Source organism: Seriola lalandi, unplaced genomic scaffold (genome assembly GCF_002814215.2).
Source record: "Seriola lalandi dorsalis isolate HSWRI2012SDOR001 ecotype SW California unplaced genomic scaffold, Sedor1 jcf7180002054581, whole genome shotgun sequence".
Classification (NCBI taxonomy): domain Eukaryota; kingdom Metazoa; phylum Chordata; class Actinopteri; order Carangiformes; family Carangidae; genus Seriola; species Seriola lalandi.
Window position 1 is genome coordinate 3483 of NW_019525134.1, and position 12828 is coordinate 16310.

The window sequence follows — 12828 nt, forward strand, 5'->3', positions numbered from 1 at the left end:
TTATATTTTCTCATTCGAGACATGGTTATACACTAACAAGTTAATTGGGAATGTTTGAGGACAGAGGTAGTGAATTTGCATTAAGTTGGTTTTCCATTTTGGGAGTGGGGTTGGTCTCCCCGGGACCCTTCACCAAAGTGTGTCCACCGGCTGGAGACGTGGCAGAGCCTCCGGTCATATGATTTTAGATCATACACGAACCCCACCCCGTTACTGCCCACCCTGAACACATTTTTTAATATCGCTTGTCCGTTATTTAAGGTGAAATCTCAGTTTAAACATCTGCTGAGAAGTGGAAAGTCCTGGATAATGTTCCCTGCACGTCTCAACACAAAGACTGGAACTGAATTTAGTGGCGGTGACCACCCAAAACAGTGCCATTTTTAGACGTTTACTGCTGACGTTTACACAGGCTTCAAATAGCTTCCGTTTTACACTGGTAGTGATTGGACCGCTCTCTACTTACCCACTGAGCTAACACACTGGCTGAGCAAGTCCGACATTCTACACTTCAATGGAGGAACAGCCCAAAGATCGGGCACAAGACAGACAGTACCACCACCACGGAGAGGACAGAAACTCTATTCAACATACAACTTGTCTAAAACATGATCAGAGCCACTTCCAGCGCCAGCATCAGGAAACGCAGACGAAGAAAACAGGTTGGGCCATCCGGAAAAGTTAGCTAACGCTAGCTAGCCTTAGTCAGCTAATGTCAACGAGTCGACTAGCATTTGCTAACTAATGTGAACAGCATCGTGATTGAGGGCTTAGCCTGTTCGCTAGCTGTTACTGCATACTATAAGCTGTTGGCCGCAATATTTTAAGAGACATTACAACTGGCGAGCAGCTGGCTGGTTACACCGACAGTTGGCTACTGTGGGACAGCAAACTAACCGTCAAGTTAGCTAGTTGGCTAGCTGACGTTGCGTGACAGTTGTCGCTGGTGGTGGTTTGACATATCGGGGATTGACCTTGTGCGCCGGTTTCACCACCCATTTCTCTTCTGCTAACGTAACTAAATCTTTTCAGAGAATCACGCTGGGTCACCGTGTATTGTAAACGCGTCACCTGTTATATGTGCACGGTGTATCGTCTCCAACAATAGTCGAAGCTTTCTCTTATTCATTTCAGCATGCCTGTGTCCAGTTTAGGAAAACGAGCCGGCTCCACTGGAATGTTCTGAGCTGCCGTTTCCTGTCGGCCATGTTAGAATATCACTGCTAGCTAATGCTATCATCTGTTACTGGCTAGTAAGGAATCTCCGTCAAACCACTGCGCGTTGCAGTACTGGCATGTAGTGGTCGTTTTTAAACGTACTTTGGTTGCGGGGGTTGGGTGGCTATCTTATGTCATAACCACGTATTGGTGCCAGGGCGTGTTAATACCGAGCGAGCCGCTGGTTAGTTGACATTAGCTAACGCTAGCCATCTCTGACAGGCCTGTTGCATGTTGACCAGTTAACGTGAAGCCACGCAGCAGCTTCATTATGACCACTTGATAAAGCCCTGGTTTGCTGCTCTGAACACATACTGTAACAATCGACCTTGTTTTGCTCGCAGCTGTCACGTCTGTGAAACCAGTTCTGTAAACTAAAGTGAACCGAGCTGTGTGCAGAGTGTGCTGTGGCCCACAGACATGAGGGGCAGTAACACTGAATGGGAAAATCCCACGTTGACACAGCAGTTCTCATGTCTCACTGCATAGACCTCTTTATAGTTCACTGCCAGTCAAAATGTATTTATAAATGCAGCTTAGCCCTCTTTTTTACACCTGGCAACAACTGGTCTTTGATGTCATATCAGGTATTCTCCAGAAAGCTAATCAACGAACAGCCCAGTATGCAGTTATAAGAAATACATCACATCTCCATGACACCTTAAATACAGTGAGCACCAGCTCATCGTTGGATGAGTTAGGGGGTTTATTTTCAGGCAACACCACAACCATTAACTGACAATGGCCCAGGTATTTTATTCTCTTGTCTGATCGTCTGTCCTTGTCTCACCTGTTGGACAACAATATCAATTTACAATTGAAAGCTCTTATAACAACATTAACTACTGTGATTGTTTTCAGAATAAAGTTACTGTGAACAGCAAGTGAATTGTTATCAAACTTATACTGCATCTTTCTGGTTTGCATAGGAAACACCAGTTCCAGCTCCGGTCCTGTGTTACTCATTACTGCATTATAAATACTTTATCAAACATTGAGTAGAGTACCCAAAAGTTACTTATTGCAAATTCTCTAAATATATATTTTATTTTCCATAAGTGGGAAAGGGAAAATTAATTGAAGCAGTCTTTTGTAAAATGTCCAGCAGTTCTACAAGGACGTTTCACAGATTGGCTGAGATGTTCCATCATTTCAGCATAAACTGATTTTGTTTCCCCTTTCAGGCAATAAAAAAGTAAACATCAGTGACGAGGAGGGGGAGAAGAATACACACCTGTCTGATACTGCTGGTATGTCACATCCCCTTAACAGCAATGGTAACAGACACACAAGTAATACAAATGTGAAGCAGAAGTCAACACAAAAGCTGTACACAACTGTTCCAAGAGTGAGCAGCAAAGGACTGGACCATAAGAAGAATATGGACCTTAAGAATGACAAGGAAAAGGCCCTGGATTTGAATCATCATGAGGGCCAACCTTTGGATAAGAAAGACTCTGTGTTGCTTCAAAATGGCGTCGTAAACTGTGGCTTAATTACAAATGGCTATTCTAGCAAGGACAATGATGGAAGCGGTTCTGAAGGTGGATATACTACTCCAAAGAAACGCAAGGCCAGATGTAACAACGCCAAGAACACTGATAATGTGATGAGAGACAAGGAGAAAGACATGCAGCAGGGCAACACTACACAGGAGGCTGGGGCTTTTAATCTTGAGACGACTGACAAGGGGGTGACTTCCAGACTCGATGGCTTTAGAGCCACCCATAAAGTAGAAGCTCAGTCAGCAGCTAGACGGGCTGTTGCGTCAGAGGCTACAATGGGTGAATCTCAGAGGAAAAGCTCTGATGGCAAAACAGTTGGCATCTTCGGTAAAAAGACTGAGGAAAGGCACAAAGCCAAGCTTTCCTCACCTTCAAAAGAGGACTCCTGGACTTTATTCAAGCCCCCTCCAGTATTTCCTGTGGACAATAGCAGTGCTAAAATTGTTCCCAAGATCAGTTATGCAAGTAAAGTAAAAGAGAACCTCAACAAAGTAGCTCAAGGTGGAGGAGAGGCACTGCCTCCTCCTGTTAGACTGTCACAGGTCCCTATGTCTGCTATGAAAACTATCACCTCAGCTAGCTTTACTAATGGTCCTGTTTCTGGAAATGGAAACGGCTGCCCGTCAGTGGGTACCTTCTTTGCTCATGCTGCTAGTAGTATTCCACCAGCCCCATCTATCCCAAGTGGCGAGAATGTAGCATCTCCTTTGGAAAGTAACTGTAGCTCTACAACCAGTCCTGTAGACGGAGAAGCATATGAGCATAGAAAGTGTACTCTTTTAATTTACCCTTTAAATATGCAACCTGTGCTCCCCAGTGCTCGTCACCTCGACCCACCGGCTGCTCAGACAAATCAGAAAGCCTTGGGAGACATCTTCCATAATCAGTGGGGGCTTTCCTTCATCAATGAGCCCAACTTGGGGCCAGAAGGAGGAAGTGGACAGGTACCTGCAGAGGACAAAACTACTGTGGTCACACCTCAAAGTGAGTGTCAGGCTGTTGCAGCCAAGGCTGCGCAGCCCTGCTTTGACATTAGCCCGTCATTCTTAGAGCCTGGCACTTTGGCTCAAGACCCTGAGAAAAGGACTTGTGCCCCCTGCAATGTGTCTAATACTTGTTCTCCTGCTTGTGTGATGAGTGAGGAGGAGAACAAGCTGCAGCCATGTGGCCAGGAAAAGACAAAAGTTGAGGCCAAGGGTGCAGGTTCTGCTACGCCGGCCCCCAGTAAAGACAACGGTGCTAAGCCTGCGCAGGGCCAGCTAACCCTTTGCTGTTTGGCTCATCTAAAGAACAGGCCCACTCTAAAGACATTGGCAGAAGGTGTAGCTGGGGCTCCTTTGATGTTAAAGCTGCTGTCACTTATCACACTAAAGGTAACTTTAACTTTGTTTATCAAATTAATTTGTCTAAACATTGAAGTTTTAATCTTTAAGTTTTCATTCCTTAAGTGACACCTGAGGTTGTTTAGTCAGAAATACAACAGAAGAACAACTGGTCTGTTTACAGTGCAAAAATCAAACTTAAAAAAAACATTTTATTAAAGAAGTCAGTCAGTCATTACGACTTCATGCTGAGCAATGCATTGTCACATGACCGAAGTTGGAGGTGTGTAAAATAATTCAGTATTTATTAATTTTTGTTTGGCAATAAGTCAATCAACATGACACAGGAAAAATTCACATTGGCCAGGAACACCCTCACCACCCCCACCAGAACATGACCCACGAACAATCATGTATTAGTGCAAACCTCAGTGACAAATTTATTATTATGTTGTTATTATTGTTGCTATATATCTTGTCTTTAGTCAGTGCTTCACAATAACAGCCACCCCGTGTGTCAGCAGTGTTCAATGTGAAGCGTTTGGTTTGCATTAGCACTAGCCATCAACAGCTCTGATTTGACAGAGTGAAAGTATTTTACCATTAATATAAATACATTAAAAATCAGCAGTAACAAAAACAATGTTTATTGTTTTTGTTTTTTTTAAATGAAAATCTTAAGGATTATAACTTTAACCAGTCATGACTCAGGAGATTTGATATACCCAATGAAAGAAAGAATGAAGAAAGAATAAATTATGTTTACATATATATATATATTTTTTTTTTTTGAGTGATCAGTATTGGATTTTCTGAAAATAATTGTTCATGATCAATTAATGCAGGTCATTAATGCATAATCATTTTGTTTTTCTTCAACAGAAATGGAATCCATATTCAACATACAAAAACAAGGTAAATTGAGCCTGTTACTTTTTCCTAACATCCATTTTTAGAAGTGTTTAGACAGTTCAGTTTTGTCAACAAGAATTGGATCTATGTAAGAACATATTATAAAAGTTTTGAATATATCACGTCAGTTCATAAATACTGGAAACCTGCTCAGAAACAACCTGAAGCTTCTTTACCAAACATCTTGCTGTAACTCTGAGGACAGATATGAGCACTGCGTTAAAGCCTCTGACGTGTCTCTAGAGAACAGACAGCTGTTCAGTAAGTCCTTCAAAGACAGAACAACAGACTCAAGGTAGTCACCGACAGACACTGCAGTGAAGTTACTGAGTGTGACGTACAGCTGGTGGATCCAACACAAGCTACAATTAAATATTCCATGAATACAAGGGCTGAGTTTTTTTTTTTTTTTTTTTGTGTTCGACACCGGTGTTGGTGTTGTTGCTGTTATTTAACAAAAGAAGGTTTGCCTAAATAATATATTGTAATATTGCGATTGAGTCAATAAATTACCTCATCGTCAGTAACTGAACCTCCTGTCTCTCTCCTCCGCTGTAGATCCAAAAAGAGTAGTGGTTTATGATGAAGCCAAGGACGGACCTGATCAGTGAGGTAGATGGTCTACAGTACTTACCTTCTTCTCTTCTGGGTGCTGCAGTTATCTACCTTGGAAATCATAAATCCTGTTGGATAGATAAAGTGACAACTGTGAAAACATTGATAGTTTAGCATGACAGATTTTCCTTGGAGTCTCGGGTGGAGTAACAGACTTCTTTGGGGGCATCAGACAAACACACTCACTCTGGAGGGACATTAAAGGAGCTGATCGGTGCCTCTCCAACATGATGAATGGACACTTGCAACTTTAAGCTGTTTGTCTCATGATGTTCGGGAGTTCAACAAAGGAAGGTGTCTATGACTGCGCCTCCCTCAGCCTTTATCCCGTTGAACTGCGGCAGCCGTCAGTCTGACTATGGGATGCCTCAGTCATTGTCGTTCTTCACGCATTCAAATGAGTTCATTGTAGATATGTTAGACGTTATACATACACATCTATGTGCAAGCTTGAATTCATGGTGAATGAGAGGAGAACACACTGCAGAGAATGCCTCGAAGAAGGATCTTTGGAGTTAAACTGTAAGTGAAAGTGAAGTGGAAGCTCACAGGTGAGGCCCCATCCAGGAAGGGAGAACCTTGTCTTAAATCAGAGCCCAGAAATGAAATACTTTTTCTTTCATACCGTTTGGTCTGACCTAACATGAGTGTTATCTGCACTGCAGTATGACCCCAGAGCACAGGTACACAAGTGCCCAGTTTGAGGGAAAGTGTTGCCCCTTCATTTTATTGTTTATTGCAGGTTTTGCTAAAGATTTTAAAATCAGGTCTCCGTTAAAAAAACCTTTGAATCTCTAAGCTTTTCATACATTTCATGTAGATTGTTATCAGGTCAGTGCATACTGTTCTTAAATTCAGATTCATGACTTTTGACCTTAAGAAGAAACTGAGGGACAAACTAAAGTAAGAGACATTTCTTCCAATGAGGTCTCCTGTGTTTTGTGCTGTTTGTTCAGCAGCAAGGCTCAGGACGTCCATACAGATTATTTTGCCTGCATTTCTGTCTCGTTCTACTCCTCTTGTCAAAGGAACATGTTGCATTTAATGACTAGGGATTCTTTATTTTCCCTGACTCAGCATTTTGTCTTTACTTTTCGGTCTTATGGCATTGTATTTCCTGCATGTTTACTGGTGGAAATGAATGAGTCAGAGGTCACTGTTCATCGCCACACAAAGATTACAGTAACACAACAACAATACTAATCTAGGTTCCCCAGACTAGCCACTTTGTCAAACTATGTTGAAATGTGAAGATGAGTTGTACTCTTACGTTTTACTGTGGATAACCTTTGCAAACCAGTGTGCAATAACACCATGTGATCCATGCAACGAGAGAAATGGGTTATATGGAGCTACAAAATCATCACCCAAGGTTCTGGTGTGGCCTGCAGTTCATTTGTTTGTTCAAAATGTTTAAGGTGCATTTTCACTTTATTGCACAAGTGATTTATTTTATTTTATTTTATTTTTGTTTTTTTCATGTTGAAAGATCTAATTAAGTCCGTGGAGCCCAAAATTGCTAACTGCTAACTGGCCAGCTGTGACATCACTTTCATCACCATCTCCAAATCAGGATTGGTTTATTCAACATAAAGGAACTGTCCAGGTTTCTTTGCTCTAGAAGATATGATTTGGTTAATGTGTGGATTAATAGCACTTTATGTAAACTAATTGCTTTTATCTTTAATTACTAGAGAGATCTATATGTACTGACAAGAAATACTCCTTGAAAGAATGGCTTTGGGCTGTTACTTTTCAGAAAAAAGTTGATAAATACAGAATTATTAAATGTAACTCAGGTAGTGTCGATAAAGCCATGACTATGTTAAATATTGTTTTTGCCAAATGGTCCCTGTCATGTAATGTTCTCAAAATTGGAACCGTTGAATTGGAGTCCTATTACATAGAGTCTCATATGATGTTGTGACAAAACACCAAATAATTACTTTTGAGGAAAACACTCATGACATGCAAGGTGCTGTCATTGATCATGTTGGGCTCTAAAATGTTAATTTCCCCTTTTTAAAAAAAAAAGAAAAAAAGAAAAAAGAAAAAAAAAGAAAAGAAATAAGCACATTGCTCCATGCGCTGTTTTCAATGTATACTAGGCTGTAATCTTTGATCTTTGGTGGTTCATTTTCTTCCCCATGTGTTCATAGTGAAGCGCCTCTTAATTTTATTATTGCTGAACATCAGTGGTGTTTTTATGGGGTGGCTACAATCTGGGAATAAGCTTTCAAGTACACTTGTTTCTACTGTGTCCTGATGAGGACCCATGAGCAGAGAGAAAGTCGTGTTTTTGTAAAAGTTGACATTTAACTTCCATGTCTAATCACCATCAGCTCTCTGGTGTTTCAAATGCTTTGTTTGGCTTCCACTGTATAGTGTATGATGGATGAGTGTATTATCAGATGCTGCCCTCTGAATAAGAACAATTGTGTCGGGATTTGGTTGAAGAGGACGCAAGGGTATTTGAGGAGATATTTCCCATTAGCATTTAGACTTTTGTGTTTTTCTGTGCTTGTTGGAAATTGACGTTTAATCTGGCATAAAGTTACAAAACCTGCAGTTTAATTTCTTCTGACTGCCCATAATCCATAGACCAAGTGATATAATCAGGTTACCATGCAGTTAATGCCAAATTTTTCAGGCTGAAAGCATTATCAGTGGACAGTGATGCATCTGTAAGCTTCTAATTGTAAAACAGGGTGATCGCGATGAATCGTCTGTGATGTTACTGTAGTCTTACAATGATTTTTACAATTTTTGAAATATTTTTGTGTTGTTTTTTGAGAGGATGGACCTGGTACAGGGAAAAAAGAGAATCTCCCATCCTCCCACCCCAAGGCTCCTCTATTTCAAGCACTTAATACAGCGAAAAGGCTACGCTGAATATGCATTTATAAAGACAGAACTATTAGCATTGTAGCCTGCAAACCAAAAACAGGTTCTTGAAGCTGAGTAGATGTTTTAATCAGTGACAGGGGGAAGGGGGTGAGTGGAGAAAGAGTAGCCTGGTCATGAGGAGTTTATACCCTCACCCCCTCAGGATGTGCAATCACCTCAAGGACGCTAAAGCAGGGCTCCAGGTTGAGTGGCGAGTTTGGCCTCGTTTTGTTTTTTTGTGTGTGTGTGTGCATAGCGAGTTCTTCCTATTATATGCAAGTTCTTCATATATTTTGAACCCCTGTCCCCCACCCTTCCCTCTCCCGTTGTATCATGTTCAGGTGCCTGTGTGAAAAAATATACTTTTACAGCAATTTTGATTGTTTAAAATCAGCTTCCAGCATATATCCGTGCCATTTTTTTGTTCTTCTTTTTTGTAACATTTGCTGTTAAAGTTTTCTCACAGCTAATCCTACTTTGTTGTTTAAGTGACGTGGATGCAGCTGAGAGCGACGAGCGTTTTGTGTGTTTTAAAATTTTTGTGGCTTTTGTTCAGAAGTGTGACCTGAAGCCAAAATCAGTTTGACTGGGATGGATGACAGACGCTCACTGGCGTATACTCATGCCAGTCCATTGTCTAGTTCATGTCACATAATTAATTTGAATTGATTTAACAAATTAATGTTTTAACATATGTTTTAAAAACATTTTATTTTTGAATTATAACCTAATTTATCCATAGATGCACAAGTAGGATGAGTCTAAAAGGAAACAATGATACAGAATCAAGATGTCTCATTTCTGATGAGTAGTAGATGATTTAGTTATTGATTAAGGCTGATGTAAAACCCATTTTCTCCCCAACAGCACCAGTGTTAATATATTTCAAGTTACTCTTTTCCAGCAGATTTTATACAAATTACTTTAATGCATTTCTTCAGATAGTTGTGATGGAATGATGAGCATTGAAATTCACTGCGTCCCAGAATTCCTCTTAATATATTTTTATTTGTCGTAGTGTTGTTGATCATGTTTGGGGGGGGGGGGGGTTAATGTGCAGTTCAACAACTCTGAATCTGCTTTCGCCAAAGGTACACTACTCAGATATTCAGCTACTGAATGGCAAACGCACAGATGGGGACGTTGTTGATGATGTCATAACCAGCTTCCTGACATCATGCTGGGTTTGGAGGAGTTTTTAGTGAAGTCACTACTGTAGCAGCTGAATGTCACTTTGAGCGTGGTGTTAAGCGGTGTGAGAGGAGAAATCTAAAAAGATAAAACAAATACCGAAAGTGCTGCTTCTTCATCCAGTAATCAGTCGTCTTTAATGGGAAATGCTGGACTTGGTGTTTGTGCTCGACTTAAAAAAAAAAAAAAAAAAAAAAAAAAAAAACTGTCCCTCTTTAAACTGTCATTGCCTCTTGTGGAAATGTTTTAATTTAGGGGGCTTTTTGTTGTTTTACTCAGTGACACCTGAGGTACAGTGTTTCTGGTTCCACATGGGGAGAAAACAACGTGTCTTCAGAGGGAGGTGATGATGTTGTGCCGAGTCATCTTTTTGTTTTGTTCGTCATCTCAAATGGCTGTTGTAGTTTTTTTTTGTTTTTTTTTAGTCTGCTCCTTCTTTTCTCACTTTTACACCTAGTGCCCCCCTAAAATAAGAGGCAATAGCATTTGTTTTCTCAGATGTCTTACAGGTTGACTTTTTAAGTGAGCAGTCTGATTATTTAATTTTTGTTTTGAATTTAACAGAAGTGTCACATTACAATGTTCTTTTTTTAAAGCATGATAATAACCCTCAAATTCCAAACAATGTAATAGAGTCAATAAAAAAAAAAAAAAAGAAAACTCCAGTGTTCACAATTTTAGTTTCCATTAAAATGTCAAATTTTCATGAAGAATTCAGTGTTGTGTGTGTTGTTTTTACTGGTTTGAACCAGTGAATTGAAAATGAGTTGCTTGTAGCACAAGTGTTGACAGTGATGCTGCTGATCCTCTTCATAGATTTCAAACTGACTTGTTTACTATGACACATCATTTTCATCACAGGGACTAGTACAGATAAGACTGAAAACTTGAAGTACTCACAGTCATGTAACCTGAGGGAGGAATGAGTTGTTACAGCTGTGATGTGAAATCACCTGGTTACAGGTGAGCTGTGTCAGAACAATAGGTGATAAAACAGGACCCACCTTAAAGCCCTAATATCAGTAGTGGAAGTCAAGTCCAGTTGAGTTTTTCCATTTAATGGTCATTTAAACATTTATTGTACTTTTCACTCCCACATTTGATAGTTTTTGTTTCTAGTTACTATACTAATTCAACAAAATTTTTCACACTATGTTACTAACACAGACATACATCAGTGAACTATATGAACTTTTGATGCTTTAATATAGCTGAAAATACTGAGGACCTTTAATACTGACTTTTACTTGTAACATAGTATTTTACATTATCACTTTTACTTAAGTAGGATCATTATTATTCCTCCACCAGTGTGTTTTAGTCACTTTAGTCTATGATTCAGTCCTAACCTCTAATTTTCTCCAAACATGTAAAATATTGCATTCTTTTTTCAATGCAAATTGATTTGTATCATCAGTGAACAGTGTTGTTCCAAGACGCCCCCTGGTGGATGAAGAGTGTAGCATACATGAACTGATGTCAGTTAAATCACAGCTCAGCTCAGAATGAATCTGGTCTCCCAACTTGTGAACTATATCTAAATATGACATAATATTGATATTTATTTTATTTTACTGTATTGTGTTAATATTCCCTTATTTTCAATATCATCAGTTTTCTAAAATAAAATTGTCATAATGTAACAATGTAAAACAGCTGATGCTAAATGTTCACTTCTATCATATGACACCCTGAAAATTATTGCATTCATCCCTTATTATAGATAAAGATATGTATTTGTGACCATTATAAATCCTGCATTGATACTGTGAGGACACTGGCTGCCAATTTACACTGCATGTGGCATATTCACCACACACACACACACACACACACACACACTTTTCCACTCTGTCCATAGAATTGAACCAGTGTTTACTGCCACCCCCTCAATTTTACCTTGATTACTGTGTACTTCATGGAGGACACATGCAGCTCGGTGGTTAGTGCACCGGAGAGAGATTGTCCACTGTGATGGAAGGTCACTAAAAGGTTTGATCTCTGCTCAGGTGTTTCTGAACAAGATGCTGAACTCTAAGCACTGCTGCAGAAAGGACAAGCACTTTGTGACAAGCAAAGGAAACAATATCTTTACAAAAAGGAAAAGATGCTGCAGAATCATCTGCCATTAAAATACATTTGTTCTGCTGCCACTGGTGCAAGATGAAGAATCTGAAAAACATGAACACAATATACAATATGTGCTGCCACACTTCATTCAGTCCATTACCTTAATCCACGATTTAATCACATTTAATGACCGATTCATTTCACTTTGAGCAAGTTTCCACTGTCAATGGAAATAACGAACATTATTAATAAAAAATACAAAAAATAATATTTACTTCACCGTAAATGAATTTCCATCTATGACGTAGATCCATGACACATTAACAGAGTGGTGGATGTCGTCACTGGTGAAAATATTCACATCATTTACTTTAGTAGAAGCAAAAATATAAATACTCTGTTAGAAGTCAATGTGCATTCACAAACTTATACCTAAGTAAAAGTTCAAGTACAGAATAGTTAAGCAAGTACATATATAACATCATAACATGCCAACACATTAGAAGGCATAAAAACAACATAGTATAGTAAGGCATGAAAATATCATAGTATAGTAAGGGATGAAAATGTTAAAAAATGTCACAGTATAGAAAGGCATGAAAATGTCAAAAATCATAATAGTATAGTAAGGCATAAAATATCATAGTAAAGTAAGACATGAAAATGTCAAAGATCGTGATCGTATAGTAAGGCATCAAATCGCCATAGTATAATAAGGCATAAAATGTCAACAAATGTCATAGTATAGTAAGGCATTAAATGTCATAATATAGTAAGGCATGAAAATGTCAAAAATCGTCATAGTATAGTAAAGGCCTAAAATGTCACAGTATAGTAAAGGCATAAAATGTCATAGTATAGTAAGGCATAAAATGTTATAGTATAGTAAGGCATGCAAATGTCAAAAAATGTCATAGTACAGTAAGGCATGAAATGTCAAAAATCCTCATAGTATAGTAAAGTATGAAATTTTCAAAAAATGTCATTGTATCAGAAGGCATGAAAATGTCAAAAATCGTCATAGTATAGTAAAATATAAAATGTCATAGTATAGTAAGGCATAAAATGTCATAGTATAGTAAAGCATGTAAATGTCAAAAATCATCATA

General features: G+C 39.0%; 1 protein-coding gene across 1 annotated transcript; it reads left to right on the plus strand.

Annotated features, from left to right (window-relative positions):
• The first annotated feature begins 234 nt into the window (after positions 1-234).
• LOC111663885 (FMR1-interacting protein NUFIP2-like) lies at positions 235-10362 on the plus strand. Its single transcript, XM_023418261.2, is given in 5 exon segments — positions 235-662; positions 2403-3986; positions 3989-4096; positions 4928-4960; positions 5516-10362. Coding segments are annotated over 5 exon segments (1926 nt in total). The 5' UTR covers positions 235-514; the 3' UTR covers positions 5569-10362.
• The last annotated feature ends 2466 nt before the right edge of the window (positions 10363-12828 follow it).